The sequence below is a fragment of the Myxine glutinosa genome, chromosome 2 (assembly GCF_964187855.1).
Source record: "Myxine glutinosa chromosome 2, kmMyxGlut1.1, whole genome shotgun sequence".
In the NCBI taxonomy this organism is placed as follows: Eukaryota; Metazoa; Chordata; class Myxini; order Myxiniformes; family Myxinidae; genus Myxine; species Myxine glutinosa.
Window position 1 is genome coordinate 255,548,039 of NC_136262.1, and position 17,355 is coordinate 255,565,393.

A 17,355-nucleotide genomic window follows, 5' to 3' on the forward strand; every position below is an offset into this window, starting at 1 on the left:
ATAATCGTAAAATAATTTCTTAATCAATTGGCTAATAGCATACCTTAACCACCAGTGTTTCATCTGAAGCTGTAACTTTTTGAAAATTAATTAAATAGGTCAATATAATCGAAAAAAAAAATCATTAATTGATTAATTGACGACTCGATGAATAATTAATCGATTAATTGATTGATCAATAAATCAAAATATCATTTTTATAGTCACATCACTTGGTCACTGTCGTGTCTGAATATCAGCTTCTTAGCTGAAAAGGTGCCTGAGATATTGCCCAGATGAAAAAGATAATAAACAAGTGATTAATAACAAAAATAAATAAATAGTAATCGTAAAATCATTAAATTATTAATCAATTGGCTCATAGAATACCTAAACTACCACCGTTTCATCCGAATCTGTAACTTTAAAAAAATAATAATTATGTCATTAATCGAAAAATTAAATAATTAATCGATGAATTGATTAATTAGTAAATCAAAATATTGTTTATAGCCACATCACTTGGTCATCATCGTGTCCAAATATCAGCTTCATAACTCAAAAGGTGCCTGAGATAATGCCCAGATGAGAAAGAAAATAAATAAGGACTTAATTAATCGATAATAACTAAGTAATTCATCAATTAATTGATGAATAAAAAATACCGTTTTTGCCAAAGCATGTGCACACTATTGTGCCTGAAATTTCAGCTTCCGAGCTCAAAGGATGGCTGAGATATCGCCCGGACAAACAAACAAACAAACAAATGAAATATCATTCAAAGAGTGACACTTGGCAAAAGAGAACAAAGTAGAATGGCACTCAGTAGAGCATCCTTTTGACCTCACAAATCATTGGTGGTTGAATTCAGTGACCTGCTATGCAAATCGTCTTCAAATTTTAAGTTAATCGGATGAAAATTGACAATTTCATAAATTTGGCTTATGTTGACCTTTTGGCCTATGTTGACCTCCAAAATAGTTGGTGGTTGGTTTCAGAAAGCTGATATGAAAATCCTATTCAAATTTCAAGTCAATCAGATGAAAATTGAGGATTTTAGAAATTAAAAAAATAAGTGGTTGACCTTTGGCATATGTTGACCTTGTGACCTATGTTGATCTCAAAAATAGTTGGTGGTTGAATTCAGTGACCATATGTGCAAATCCTCTTAAAATGTCAAGTCAATCGGATGAAAATTGAGGATTTTAGAAATTAGACAAAGTTGGTAACCTTTGGCCTATGTTGACCTATTGACCTTTTGACCCCAAAAAGAATAGGCTTCTTGCGTTTGACCAACTCTACCATTTGGTGAAGGTTCGTGAAGATCAGTTGAAAATTGTGACCTGTAGGCGACTGACATACATACAGACAGACAGACAGACAGACATGAAAAATCACTCATAGACCGACACTTGGCAAAACAGAACAAAGTAGAATGGCACTCAGTAGAACATCCTTTTGACCTCAAAAATAATTAGTGGTTGAATTCAGTGACCTGATATGCAAATAGTCTTCAAAGTTTAAGTTAATCGGATGAAAATTGACAATTTCATAAATTCGGCTTATGTTGACCTTTTGGCCTATGTTGACCTCAAAAATAGTTGGTGGTTGGTTTCAGTAAGCTGATATGAAAATCCTTTTCAAATTCCAAGTCAAGCGGATGAAAATTGAGGATTTTAGAAATTTGAAAAAAGTGGTTGACCTTTGGCGTATGTTGACCGTTTGACCTCAAAAATATATAGGATTTTGTTTTCGTGAAGAATATATAAATATATAAATTTCGTGAAGATCGGTTTAAAATTGTGAGCTCTACGGAAGTGTAAGTGAGCGGACGGACAAAGAAACAAAACACAAACCGGAGTGATCAACATACTTGTCGAAAAAAAAATTTTGGCCAAGTAGTGGGGGGGCCTATGTACTCAATTTCAAGTTCGTGCACAGTTCATGTTAATTTTGGGCAACCACTATAAATGTATTCTACTGGGTCCTACTAATCGGAAAAATGATGTCGCCATTTTTTCCTGTTGACCTTTAGTGACCTTGACTCAAGGTCAAAGTTCAAACGTCATTACAGTGACCATACTTCATTCAAAGTATATCGACCTTGGTACCAAAATGTGGCAAATTTCACAAGGAACATTGATTATGACATTTGTTTTGTCATTTGCCCTCTCAGATGTTTGCAATATGCAAATTAATAAGCAAATGACCTAATTAGATTTTAAAAAATATGCATAATTAACATATAGTCTTCACCATACACGTAAATCCGTTTCCGGTCTTGCTTGGCGCTTCCGTTTCCGGTCTTGCTGGCGAGGGTTCGTTTATTCTCAGCTCTCCATGCTATCCATCGAAATCGAAGTTAAGTAATTGTTCCCATTTGTATTTTCGTTATAACTATTTATTTTATGGTGTATATATTGTCTCCCGACGAAGATTTTCGGTGCAAATCTTTCATACCTGTATTGAAAATCGTGTTAATTCGGGTCGTGTTTTGAGGCCTTGTAGTTGTACAGTTTGTGTTGTGTTTGTGTTTGTGTCCTTCCCCCTCTTCCCCCTCTCTTTTGTGTCCTTCCCCCTCTCTCCCCATCTTGTCTGCCGCTCCCCTTGTTTTTTTTGTTTTGTGTGTCGGTTTGTCTTTTTGTGTGATTAATGTTAGCTCTTTCACGAGCCTCGATCTTGTATACAAAAAAAAAAAAAAAAAAAAAAAAAAAATGAACACTGTACAACCTTGAGGCTTTGTTTTTCTCTCAGCGGTCCGTGTTTTTGTGATCCAATAACTTTCGTTCTCTGTTTTCCCAATCTTTTCACCCCATAGCCCTCTTCCTTGTGTAAATCACAACTCAAAAAAATCCCCAAAAAAATATTTCCTTCTCTGTTCTCATTCGTTTATTCATTCTTATTCGTTCGTTCGTTCGTTCTTCGACCACGTGTTTCTCCCCCATTTCCCCAGATAGATTGTCAAATTTCAACTCGTTATTTTATCGTCCATGCGTTATTGTTTTGATTATAGTTACTTTTGGTTTGAATTTCCTGTAACTTGTAATTAATTAATCGTGTTCTGCTCCTCGTGTGCGGCCTTGTAGTTGTACCCCCGTCGGTGTTTGTTATCTTAATCGTGTTTTGCTTGGCTCTTAGTTTTTTTCCCTTCTACCCCGAACATAATACTCTGTCTAACGTTCTAAATCCCCACCTCCCCCCCCCCCACCCCCAAAAACCAAACAAACAAACAAAAAAAAACAAAACATTTATTTTCCTTTCTCCACGTGTACTGTTGACTCATCCTGTATTTTCTGTCCAGGTGTGCTGTTCGCCCCGCCCCCATTAACTCCTTGCCATCCACCGTTTGCCCTTCACGTGACTCGTGGTGGTCCCTCTCGGCTCTCCCCCCGTTGGTATTTTTGTGCACATAAGATTGTTCACGGTTCTGTTTAAATATTATTTAAATATGTATAACCTTTCCCCTTCAGTGTTTTACTCAGTGGTATTTTACAACACGCTGTTTTTCTTCCTATTTAAAAGGCTTTTCTCAATTTCCTCTCCAACTCATTCCACCTCAAAAAAAAGAAATTCAATATCTTATACGTCTCCCTCACTACATGGTCTAAATTCACATTCATTCCATCCCTCCTCCATCATTCTGAACCGGATTGCTAACTTGAAAATCACAACAAACCCAATTTGTTTTCAATGTTCGTCTTTCATTAATCATCCACTTTCTAAACTCCCCTCTTGCCCCTCCCATCCAAATCCCTCCCCTTGCACCTACACTCCTGAACTCCCCCCTTGCCCTTCCACTCCTGAACTCCCCCCTTGCCCTTCCCCTCCTAAACTCCCCCCTCACTCCTCCCCTTCAAAACTCCCCCCCAACCCCTCCCATTCAAATCTCCCCCCATACCATTCCTCTCCAATTCTCCCTCCTCCCCCCTCCTCCTCAAAGCTGCCTCCTCCCCACTTCGTCTCCCTTCTATCTCATACCTCCACCCCCCCCAACCTTCTTCTCTTTCCTCTGCCCCCCCTCAAACAACCCCTCACTGTGCCTCATCCCTTCACCTTCAAACCTTTCATCCTCCTCATCCTTCCCTTTCTTGGAACTCTTCTGCAATCGCTGACACACTAACAACTGCTCTCCCTACCTCCCCCTCTCATCCTTCATCTTACCCTACTCCTCCCCTCCCCTGTCCTGTACCCGATGCTCCCCCTCTCTCTTCATTAACGGTATGGACCTCAAACATCCGGGGCCTTCGCTCAAACCTGACTGATCTCTCCATACAGGTTGCTTCTGACAATCCAGACTTGATCTGCTTAACAGAGACTTTCCTCCTTCAAGATGTCTCTGATTCCTTAATATCTCTGCCTGGTTACTCCCTCCTCCGGTATGATAGACCTGAGCCTCGGCCTGGTGGTGGGGTGGCTATCTTTATCAAAAACTCTCTTCCTCACTCTCCTTGCACTGCCCTCTCTCCTCCTCACCCCCAGGAGTACCTCTGGCTACGGCTTCCTCTCCGCTCCCACCTTTTGTTCATATGTGTTCTGTACCGTCCCCCAAACAGTGATGACTCCATCTACATTTCACTGTCTGACAACATGGACCAACTTCTATCCACTCATCCCAACTCTCTCTTCGTCATATGTGGTGACTTCAATTGTCATCATGCCACCTGGTTGGGTGTGGGTTCCTCTCTCACCAGTCATGGCACCTCAGCAAAGGACTTCTGTGACTCACTGGGATTGACACAATCTGTCAATTTCCCGACCCAGATCTCAGCCAATGGAGTATCTTCTCTTCTAGACTTGGTTATGACTAACTTCCCTGCTAATGTCTGCTGCTCTTCTTCTGCTCCAATCGGTTCTTCTGATCATGTGCTTGTCAAAGTGGACATCTCTCTGGCCAATCTCAGAGAGCCTCCTCAGCGTCGACGAGTCTGGCATTTCACTCAGGCCGACTGGGACGGTCTTCAAGCAGCCATCAATCGTCTGGATTGGTCTCCCATCTCCACTGCCTCTGACATCAATTCTTCCTGGGAATTCTTCCAAAGCAAACTGATCTCTCTCATGCACAGATTTATCCCATCTCGCCTTCAGTTGTCTTACCCTTCCTCCCGTCCATGGTACACTGAATCTTGTGGTGAGGCAGTTGCCCTGAAACAACTTGCCTTTGCCTCTTGGAAGGCTAATCCAACTGAAGGAAATCTCAGTTCCTTCCACCAAGCTCGGAACAAGTGTGTGTCTACCCTCAGGAGTGCCAGGAAGCACTATCTCTCCTCACTCAAGAATGAACTCTCAAACCTGTCTCCTTCCTCCAAATCCTGGTGGCGTCTGGTCAAATCCGTTTCTGGTGTTTGTTCCCCCTCCATCCCCTCCCTTACCTCAAATGGCCACACAGTTGACATCGCACGTGACAAAGCCGAATGCCTCAACTCTGTGTTTGCCTCAAAATCCTTAGTCCCAAACCCATCTCTCTCTGTTCCCACCTTTCCCAGTCGAACCAAACTGCTCCTGGACTCTGTGACCTTCTCTCCTGACAAGGTGGAGGAGTTTTTGTCAAACCTCGACTCTGATTCTGCAACTGGACCAGATGGCATCAGCCCACGGGTCCTAAAATCCTGCTCTGCCGCTCTATCTCACCCTCTCTCTGTTCTTTTCACCCTATCTTTTGCTCAAGGTCATCTGCCAGCATCCTGGAAATCAGCAAACATTACCGCTTTACACAAAAAAGGTGCAAAAACAGATCCTTGCAACTACAGACCAATCAGCCTGCTCCCAATTATCAGCAAAGTCATGGAATCCATCAATGCTTCGGATATGAAATCTTTCCTCTTCTCCAATGGCTTGATCTCTGATCATCAATTTGGTTTCAGACCAGGTCACTCAACTCTGGACATGCTGCTTCTGCTGTCTCAACAATGGATGGAGGTCCTCAATGCCAAACAGGAAATCAGAGCTGTCTCCCTTGACATATCACGTGCCTTCGATACGGTCTGGCACCCAGCTCTGCTCAGCAAACTCTCCTCCTATGGTATCCATGGAAATCTCCATGCATGGCTTGCGGACTTCCTCTCTGGTCGTAGTCAACGTGTGGCCCTGAATGGATTTCTCTCATCTCCCCTTCCCGTTCAGGCTGGAGTTCCCCAAGGCAGTGTGCTGGGCCCTGTGCTTTTTCTGGTCTTTATCAATGATCTCTCCGACTCTCTGGAAAATCCTCTGTATCTCTTTGCTGATGACTCCACTCTCTGCCGCTCCATTCCTCTTCCCTCAGATCGGCAGTCTGCAGCCTCCTCACTCTCTGAAGACCTGGACAAAATCACAGACTGGTCAAACATGTGGAACATGTCTTTCAATCCTGACAAATCTCACTCTCTTACTATGTCTCTCCGAAAAGATCGACTGGACAACCCTCCCATCTACTTTCTCAACAATCCTCTCCAAGAAGTTCTGTCGCTCAAGCTTTTGGGTCTCACCATCTGCCATGATCTTTCTTGGGAAAACCACATTTCCAAGCTGGCCTCCAAAGCCAGTCGCCGACTGGGCATCCTCCGTCGTGCGAAGTCCTTCCTAGGCACACCTGAGCTCCTCACCACATACAAGGCTTTCATCCGCAGCTCAATGGAATACTGTTCTCCCCTATGGGCTGGTGCTCCTGCCTCACACCTGGCTCGGCTTCACGCTGTTGAATCCAAAGCTTTCAGAATCATTGGAATCTCCCGCGATGAAGCTATCTCTGAGGGCCTTTCACTCACTCACCGCAGGCAGGTAGGTGGTCTTTCTGTCTTCTACCGACTCCTCTCCGGCCTTGCTCCCCCAGCTCTCTCTGTGCTCTGTCCCCCAAATATTCCTACAGGTCGCACAAGATCTGCCAGCCACCCTCTGATGGTTAAACTGCCGAAATCTCGGCTCTCTGCTCACCTTCACTCTTTCATTCCTCTTTTCTCCCGCCTCTGGAACAAACTCCCACACTCACTTCAATCACACTCCTCCCTCCAGGTCTTCAAAACAGCTGTTCACCACCATCTCTTATCTTCCCCCATCCAAAACCTTGATCTTTTCTACCCCCACTAATTCACCCCAGATCCACCTTGTTTGAAATTCCAACTTCTTTCCTGGAAGTTTGGCAGTGTCCATATGTTTTATACCTCTCCCACCCCCCCCCCCTTCCCATGCCTCCCCCCCAAAGCCCTCTCCCTCCCACAGTTCTCTCGATGTCTCCATGTCTCTCGGTCCCTGCTCTCAAATGTTGTGTTTGTGTCCTTCCCCCTCTCTCCCCATCTTGTCTACCGCTCCCGATGTTATTTGTTTTGTGTGTCTGTTTGTCTTTCTGTGTGATTAATGTTCGCTCTTTCACGAGCCTCGATCTTGTATATAAAAAAAAAAAAAAAAAAAAAATCCCATCACTTCGCATTATTATTGAGCTCCAATCATTAGTTACCATCTCAAATGTGTTCTGCTGGATCCTAAACTGGAAAAATATGTTGCTTATTGTTTTCTGTTGACATGTTCTTGATATTAACTGACCTTTGACATGTACTTGACTTTACTTACCTTGACCCAAGGTGAAATGTCAAATGTCATTTTAACCATGTGATGCGATCAAGCAAAATAAGTCTGATGTCTCGAATATTGATTTTTGGATTCAAGTTCCCAATGCTTTTCTTTATACTGTTCATTCATCATGCTCATTTGCTCATGTTGGTTGGGTTTTTAGCCATTGGTAGTATTTTTAACATTTAATTTGTTGCCTAAAAACACAAAATTGATTCTGGCAGATGTCCAGATCACTTTGCTTGTTCGCTTGACACACATATATTCTGTTTGCTCTTTTCAGGTAAGGACTCCAATCCTGTTAAGATAAAAGAATGTATGCTTTTGTAAGATACAATGACCTGTAGTATCTACATGTAAGTCTGCAGTCAACCTCATTCATACCTTGATTTTTATTAGTGCCCATTGGTAAGTCAAATTATTGACATGGTAACTAATGATTGGCATTCAATAATAATGCGAAGTGATGGGACTTACGTGTATGGTGAAGACTATATGTTAATTATGCATATTTTAAAAAATCTAATTAGGTCATTTGCTTATTAATTTGCATATTGTAAACATCTGAGAGGGCAAATGACAAAACAAATGTCATAATCAATGTTCTTTGTGAAATTTGCCACATTTTGGTACCAAGGTCGATATACTTTGGATGAAGTATGGTCACTGTAATGACGTTTGAACTTTGACCTTGAGTCAAGGTCACTAAAGGTCAACAGAAAAAAATGGCAACATCATTTTTCCGATTAGTAGGACCCAGTAGAATACATTTATAGTGTTTGCCCAAAATTAACATGATCTGCACACAAACTTGAAATTGAGTACATAGGCCCCCCCACTAAAGTCACAAACAAGCAAGCAAGAAAACAATGGAATAGGAAAGGAGCGGTGTACAAAAAAGGAAAAATGGATGCTTCTTATGTTTGCCAATCATACATCATTGTGAGTTACCTCAAAATAAGTAATCCATCAAGTTGAAAGGATGTTTTTTCATCAAGGGAAAAGGCTCATTTAAAACAAACCATATGAGATGCCTGTACATGACGTTATCAGACTTATTTCCATGGCCTTGAATAGGAGATACACAAAAAGCATAGATCAATAACCGTGGCCCTTTGCTGTGCTAAGGAGCTGTTGGGAAACATTTTGTTCAATCATTTGATGCGCTCACGATTAACAACTTGAATGGAGACAATTCCGTAAAAAGATGATCCACAAATGCAGTACCAACCAGAGAGAGCCGATCATAAAGGATCGTTGGTGTGGGATGCCAGTTGCTGTTTGTGCTACGGAGTGGTTTCCATATTGTAATCGTTCATGAACTCGTCTGTATGTGTGGCTGATGATCCTCATACTGTTGGTCACATTACAGGGTCGGTGCAGGTGAACCCTGCGAGTCTCGCTGTGACTTCCACGCGGCCGAGGAGCATTTTCACTGCAAAGTCAACGCTTGCGGAGCGGCCTTCCTGTCTGCTGACCGTGCGGCTCACCATGCTCGGTAATGTATTTGGCAATTTTGTCTAATTAGATTAGTATTAAAAATTAATTCTAATAATTTAATATCTAAAAAGATTAATATTATTAACTAGATTAATAGAGCACGAGGATGGTCCACTAGGTAGCTAATTATATATTTATGAGCAAAGATTGGAGAGGGCTGGAAAATATAGAATCTTATTAGAACATTTAAAGTAGAGTCGGACCCCGCTATTCATGGCGGATACGTTCCTGGAAAGTGCCACGAATTGCGAAACCGCGAATGGTGGGGCATTGTTTCAATGGAAAAAGGGGGGATTGGTTCCTGAATCGTGAAATCCGTGAATTTCGAGGAACAAACCGTGAATGGTGAGGCAATATCCGCAAATGGTGAGGCAATTCCCGTGAATGTCAACGATAATCCACGAATGTCGATGAAAGTCCCGGAAATGGCAAGGCAAATCCCGCGAATATCAACGATAATCCGCGAAGGTCAATGAAAATCGCGAATGTATACCATGCCATTGTTTCAATGGGGAAAAGGGAGACAGCTAATTACACCAATAGATACTGTGGAGTGTTTTCATTCTGTACATTAACTCACGGGGATGACGTGTTATGCAGCTGGTGGGATATCCCGTGATGCTGTTCACAGTGTGAATTATGGGATATCACGTTATGTGTTCGCAGTGTGAATGACGGGATATCACGTGAATACTCCCTTTCAGGGCGTGTGAATACTCCCTGCACAGTGTGAATGACAGGATATCATGCTAAAGCCATGAAAACGCAAATCACAGTGCCGCTAATGCAGAAGCAGGTCATGCTCTTGGCTCGTAGATGTTTCTTTGCGTATGTCCAGCTACTTTGTGCATGGTTGGTGAAAGATGGGTTCTATAAATGTGTCAAGCTAGTGGCTTGTGAAAATGTTGTTGTTTTTCGCCCTCGAAAAACTGCAAATTCACGGGACACTTTGCCGCGAATAGAGAAACAGGTTGCATTTTATCAACCACGAATAGCGGAACCCACGAATAGCGGAACCCACGAATAGCGAAACCCACGAATAGCGGAACCCACGAATAGCGGAACCCACGAATAGCGGAACCCACGAATAGCGGAACCCACGAATAGCGAAACCCACGAATAGCGGAACCCACGAATAGCGGAACCCACGAATAGCGGAACCCACGAATAGTGGAACCCACGAATAGCGGAACCCACGAATAGCGGAACCCACGAATAGCGGAACCCACGAATAGCGGAACCCACGAATAGCAGGGTCCGACTGTATTCAAAAGATCTGAAAGAAAAACAAAACAATTGAGTAAACTGTTCTCTTGCTCTTCTACGAACCTCGCTCTTGTCGAGGGAGGAAAGGAAACAAACCATGATTTGCTGAAAAACAATAATTTGACACACAGTATACAACTGAAGAGGAAAATGAAAAGATCAGGATGAAAGAGAGTAATATTTCATCGACTTGCTAAAATGGGGGACAGTCAATGAGGAATCGTTGATATAGTGAAACGCAGTTTGAAGGTATAGATTGATCGACAGGAAGAGTACATATAGGGTTGCGGTACCTTATCTGTATTCTTGTTCTGAAACATCTTCATGTCAGTATAGAATACAAAAATCTATGAGTCCATCTATTTTTTACATATGCATGGGATGGGGGAGTTGGCCAAAGGTGTGGTAGTAGCGTGATGTGAGACATGTGTATCAATTGCTATGCACGGTTAAGTCACATACGTTTGCTCCCACATTTTCCTTATTTTTTTTTTTTTTGCATTGAGCTATGGCTCATGGAGGAGCTGATACCTAAATCACGTGTAGGACAAAGACATTCAGAGACATGATTTATCAATGTACCTTATGGAATTGGAACCTGTGTTCCCTGCATCATGAGCCTTTGATTCGGATGCAAATGCTGATCATGCCAACCCAAGTCTGATGATGATTACCATTTGACAAACATCTTCAAGGACTGTCCTGGGATGGAGCATGTAAACAAATTCCCCAAATGGTGAATGAATTCCCCTAAATCTACACATTCCCCACTCATTATGAATGGGCAAAAGACGTCATGAAATGAATATATATGTCGCTGGCATCATCTGGGGATTGCAATAATTGATACAGAAGCTTTTGGTTGTTTGAAAGGCAGTCCAGATTGTGTAAGACAATTGTCCATGAGACACACGATGAGGAAGTTCTGTTATTTATATTCTGTGTAAATTTATCTTGCACGGAAACTTGCTACATATATCGCTTCTCATTCGTCAAATGATGTTTCCATCACATCAGGTTCCACTGCATGCAAAAGGACCAGAGCAGCAGTTCCAGCACCAGCCCCGAAACCACGGCGACCTCCACTCTGGCATCGGTCTCGATGGCGGCATTTCCGACATCCACCGTACCGCCGGTGGCCCCGGAAGGAAAGCCAGAGTGCACAGCAGGCTTTTGTCACGTCGACGAGAAGTGGGTTTGTGAGGCACACTTGAGTGCGTTTGCCTTTCGCATCGCATTCAATAACACACTAGAATTTGCTTACTTTTTCGTCTCCTCGGCGTACCACATTACCCAACGCCAACTGTGTTGGTGTTCCGTTAAATCGAAGAACCATGGTATTATCTACATAGTGGCTGTACAATGGGGGATCTGCTTTCTTCATGTTTTGCGTTTGTGTGCATGATCACTGTCATAGTCCACACACACCTCACAACCCTAACGAAAGGGGCGAAAGCAATTTGAACAGAAGGAAAGTGTTTGGGCCAAAAATGTGGAATCAAATACATCCAACACGTACAGCACGGTATGGCTATGAACTTGGAAAAAATACTTTCACCTGGTCAAGGTTTGGAAAAGGTAATGATGTCAATTCATATTTCCACCAGCGGGCTCTGTTACCCTGGCCTGTAAAAGACAGCGAAGCCCGACCGTGGCATATTATTGGGGTGAACAATACTGGGATGTCCGACGGTGAAATAATTGTACATCGATTTGACTTACATGAGTAGATTGGTCCGCAAACATCAACACACCAATTAAGTTCAAGACAGGCCTCGATCTGGGCAACTCATTGTGACATCTAACCGAGGAAATGCAGCTCTAATCAGGATTTTCAGACATTCCTTTTGCTGCAAACACAGTGCTGTGGTCTTATTCAGAAGTTAACCACAAGACCTGTCCAGCACCAGCTTCGTGCTGTGAGTTACAAAGCCAGGAGACCGTCAAGATGCCCTTTTTTTTCTTCTTTTTTTTAATACAACATCGAGGCTCGTGTAAGAGGCTAGGCCGGAGAGGAGTCGGTAGAAGACAAAGACCACCAACCTGCCTGCGGTGAGTGAGTGAAAGGCAACCCACTTGCTCCAAATACTCTTTTAACATATTGTAAGTGTGTTTTGGATCATAATCTTGTTGGAAAATGAATACACTTCCAATTAAACGATTTCCACTAGGAACTGCATGGTGCTGCGGTATCTGCTTGCACTTCTCTTTTGTTTTTTGTTTTTTTTAACATTTATTTTTAACAAGTTTCTCCACGCCAAAAGCTTAGATAGAACCCAAGATAGTAACGGAGCCTCCCCATGTTTAACATTAAGCTGCAAACATTGCACATCGTGACGTTCTTCAGCTCTTCGGTGTACGAACTGGCGTCTCTTTGATCCAAAAACTTAAAACTTAGATTTATCAGACGAGAGTACCCGATGCCGTTGTCCAGTCACCTAATCTTTGTGTTCCTTGCAAATTTCAGTCTTATCATCTTATCCTGTGGTCTCAGCAGTATTTTCTTTGCTGCAATCGGCCTTCGGCACACAGTGCTCGGTGAGACATTATTGTTCAGGCCTGTTCTTATTCCATTTGTCAGATGCTGACTTGATTTTCTTCTATCACGTAAGCTGAGCAATTTCAAGTGCTTGTCTTGCCTTGAGGAGGTTCTTCTGGGTACCGAGCCCGTTTCTTGTCGGAGATATTAAACTTTTCTGCTATTTTCTTCATTGGAAATATTCTTCTCGCAGAGTTTGGATCTTCACACACGCTTCTGTTGGTGCCATTCTGAACCCACTCCTGAATAGACCTGAAAGGAAGAGAACAAGTTGATGAAAGCCAATTTCACATATTCACTAATTTGTAACTTTTATTGTGCTTTATTGAAGAATTCATATTAATGTAACTGGTGTTGATTACTTGAATAATTTACTATACATACTGTTATGTCGGGGGGTAAAGGAATATCTAGAGCCAGGTAGATCTGTATAGGTAACATGCTTCGACTGTCGCGATAGGGAATCTACCTTGTAATTTCTGTGTTTTTAGGTGGTTTGTCGGGGTAAGAGCATACCTGTGAACATACAAGGATGTTCGTGTGTTAAATAATTGTAGGGACTAAGATAAACCCCTGTGTGTCAGACCTGGTAATCATTCCTTTGTCCCTTATGGCAACGCACACATATAAACACTTAGATAGGCCCTTTAGTGCAACATTAAATAGTTCCCTTCCCTTACAATGACCTTGGAAGAAGACCGGCAGGAAGCCAGATCGGGGCACCGCCGTATGGCCGCCGCCAGCCGCACCACCAGCTGGCCGAGCAACATCGGGTGAGACGAGTTGTAACCCACGCCACAGGGAACGTGTGATTGGTTTGCGCGGAAGGCGCGAACCTCCAGCCAATCAGGGCGGGAGGCGCGAAGACGCAACTGAGAAGGAGGTTGTTCATTGGAGGGGGAAGGCACTAGAAGGTTCGGTGGACGGCGGGAAGCTACGAGGCGCTGATTGGGGGGGCGTGCCAGAGCTGACGTCACACGCAAGGTGATAAAAGAACGGCTGGACAACATTTGCTCTCTTGGTGCTGCACGACATCTTAGCTCTTGTCTCTCTTGGCTCCCTTGGACTCTTCGTGCTGGACCCCTTCGTATTGGAGATCGCTCTCTGTGCTTGAGGCTCTTGCTCTTCTTGTCCCTGGTCTTCATTGGCTCTTCCTTCTTGCGTGCTGGACCTCCGTGCTTTGTGCTGGGTGACCGTTCATCGTGGTACTTGGAGCGGGATCCGGTGCTGTTGGTACTGAAGCGAGGGACCTCGTGGTGTGCCGCGGAGCGAGTCGCATCGAGGCTGGTTGGAGCGTGCGAGCGAGGAGGCTGAGGTTTCTTCATGCTTGGAGCCAGACGGGGCCGTGCTGGACGACGGACAGATAAGCTCACACTACATTACACAAACCCACGCCGAACGTGTTCTTTTGTTAATTCATTTTCCCCTGTCTCGTATTTGGAAGTCGGTGTGTGGGATCCCAATTTAGGATCATTATTTATTTACCGTCGCGTTCCTTGTTCTCGAGTTTCGTAATAAACGTGTTTCTTTTTGTACATTTTACCCCGGATTCCCGTTTTGAGTTTATTCCCCTGCAGGATCGGAGCTGCCGTCGGATCACTATAGGTAAGCGCTTGCCGCCTCTTCTCCTTCATTCTTTCTTCCGTACTTTTATAGCCGAATCCGTATTTGGTCGTCACCTCAGTTAAAGCCGTTCGGTCTTCCGCGGTCCCTGGTGTTAACCTCGAGGGATTCGCACGACAATACATCTGCAAACTGCAAGTGGATATTACCAGCAAATGATAATTACTTCCCCCAGGGAATAATGCATTCGATGTGTGTGTGTGTGTGTGTGTGTGTGTGTGTGTGTGTTTGTGTGTGTGTGTGTGTGTGTGTGTGTGTGTGTGTGTGTGCACGTGTGTGCGTGCGTATGTGTGTTCGTATGTTCATGTGTTCGTGTGTTTGTGAACAAGATATCTGGAAAAGTTCTGAACGGATATGGATGAAAGTTGGTGGAATGATTGCCCTTGGGATAAGGAAGAATTGATTAGCTTTTGGTGAAGCTCAGGATATTATTCCGGATCCAGGAATTTTTTGGGGAATTTTTTTATCTGGTTTACTGCATTAAAGCTTTTATTCTTATTCTTAAATGATGTTTTTCTCCTCTAATTCCGAGATATATCAAAATTAATTCTCTGACAGTTAGGGCCTACTTTCTTTTTCATTTATTGTTTTGGGGAGAGGGGATGTTAAACAAAACGTATTATTCCAACTTGACCCACGGCGGGAGTATGCGCTCTACTGAGTGGCGTTCTAGTTATCTAATTTATTGCACACTTCTAACCTCCCACAAATGTTTAACGGGGAATAGCACCGCAAAAGTGAAAAGAACCCAAACAAATGGGGTATAAAATGCAAAGAACACGTGACAGGTGATCAAACCACATCTCTTGTATGGAAACTAAACAAACCTGCAGGCTCAAACTTATAACTGATTCTCAGTCAAATATGCAAACCGAGACATGGAACGTTGATGATTTCCTGTCAAAGTTATTCATATGTACGATACAAGTCATAAATAGGTACAGATGAAATTTCATCCACACACACACTTATTTTTGGGGTGTATTGCTGTTTAATGAATTAAATGCTAATTCTCAACCTACTACTTGGAGTGGTGTTGCCTGCATTCAATTTCTGTTTTGACAATCTGAGAGTATACGAGTGCGCATTTCATGGTCTGCATTGTCCAATTATTTTTCTCATTTGATACTTGTTCACATTTGCAATTTGATATCAGCACTGCATCATTAATTATATATTGTATTTCCCATTATAAAGTGAGAAATTATTTAAAATGGCCGAGTGGTGACTAGTCGATGCTTGTTTGCAGTTCTGCGTGCCTGGTTGGCTGCCATCTTGCCCCCCAGGCACATTACCACTGCAGAAACTCGGCGTGCCTGTATGCCTGCCGCGCATTGCCTCGTCCGCACAGCTTACGGCACGCACCGTCCACTATCAGTCCGGTACGTGGTGCACCGCAAATGTTTACACTGTGGGGTTCACACTGTATGTGTTGTTTACAGCACACTGTACATGCAATGCACATCGCACACTGTATGCCATGCTGTACATGACTTTGTAACCTTCACTGTGTCGGGTATTTCACACCATTAATATCCCATTGCACATTATAACGAGTTTTCTTGTTGGGTAATACCTAATATTTAGCAAGCAGCGCTGCAGATTTTTATTTTCTTTTTAATTCCCATAATACAAGATCTATAATCTGAATTTGTATACCTGTTTCTGATAAAGGAGGCTCGTCCACCTCGTGACCATCTCTCCTTCTCTTTCCATCGAAAACAGCAGCCTTGTTTGAGGCCTGGTATGTCGTTTGTACATTTTGCTTGCATGTACAAATTAAAATAATGTTTGAATGTAATGGAGCCTGGTGTTGGTTTCGCGGTTAGGGTGCTGGCTTGGGATCCTAGGATCCTGGGCTCGAATCCCGGTCGATCGCTGAATTAATGCCAGGGGGGTTGACTCAGCCTGTCATCCTTCCGATGTCGACAAATTGAGTACCACTTCACCGGTAATTCCGTGTTTGTCGCAAGAGGCGACCAACATTGTTGGTGGCAGGAAGGGCATCTGGCTGTAAAACATTGCTTCAAAAAGGGGACCACGGTGCCCGAAAAAGGCCAACCCCTGCTCTGCAGGGAAAAATGGCCTCTAAAGGTGTTTTCTTTTTCTTTTTTGAATGTAATAGATATAGGTTGCCAATTGTGCATATAGATGTATCAGTCAGTCCCAAAAAAATAAAATCGAAATACAGGTGTCTGAGTTGATCAACCAAAGTTTTCATCTGGATATAAATGTGACAATTATTGATGAAGAGCGGTTATGGTGTGATGGCCTGCAGGATGCAAGTATGGAGGAATATGCAGCCATTTTCACTGTGAACGAACCGGCTGTAACTTCTCCTTCCTTCTCAAGCAACAGATGGCGTCGCATGCTCGGAAACATCTGCGAAGAGACCTGGTGCGTCCTGTGTAAGCAATTGTACATTGCTCCTTTGTGCAACTTATTTGTTCATAGATTTTATCAGAATTACTTGTTAAATACAGTAGACCCGGACATTCGTGGGGGATACGTTCCTGACAAACGACCGCAAATGCGCGAATATCGGGGCCATGTTTCAATGGGAAAAGGGGGGATATGTTTTTTTTTTGGGTTTTTTTTGCATACTGAATCGAGGCTCGTGAAAGAGCCAACATTTATTTCACAAACAAATCAACCAGACAAACAAAACACACAAAAAGAGGGAGCGGAAGACAAGATGGGGAGAGAAGGGGAAGCACACAACCACAACATTTGAGAGCAGGGAGAAGTGTGGGAGGGAGAGGGCTTGGGGGCAGGAGGCGTGGGAGGGGGAGGGCGGGGGGGAGAGGTATAAAACACAAGGGGACCGAAATTAGCGGGGGTAGAAAAGATCAAGGTTTTGGATGGGGGAGGATAAGAGATGGTGGTGAACAGCTGTTTTAAAGACCTGG

General features: G+C 43.3%; 1 protein-coding gene across 4 annotated transcripts in view; it reads left to right on the forward strand.

The window, feature by feature from the left end:
• Positions 1–17,355, forward strand: part of CASZ1 (castor zinc finger 1) — a 242,081-nt gene that overhangs the window by 210,223 nt on the left and 14,503 nt on the right. For all 4 annotated transcript variants that reach the window (XM_068105889.2, XM_078772441.1, XM_078772442.1 and 1 more), the window contains 5 exons: positions 8,891–9,016; positions 11,302–11,475; positions 15,696–15,828; positions 16,121–16,190; positions 16,725–16,843. In XM_068105889.2, coding sequence (XP_067961990.2) covers positions 8,891–9,016; positions 11,302–11,475; positions 15,696–15,828; positions 16,121–16,190; positions 16,725–16,843 — 622 coding nt within the window. The remainder of the gene's footprint in view (positions 1–8,890; positions 9,017–11,301; positions 11,476–15,695; positions 15,829–16,120; positions 16,191–16,724; positions 16,844–17,355) is intronic.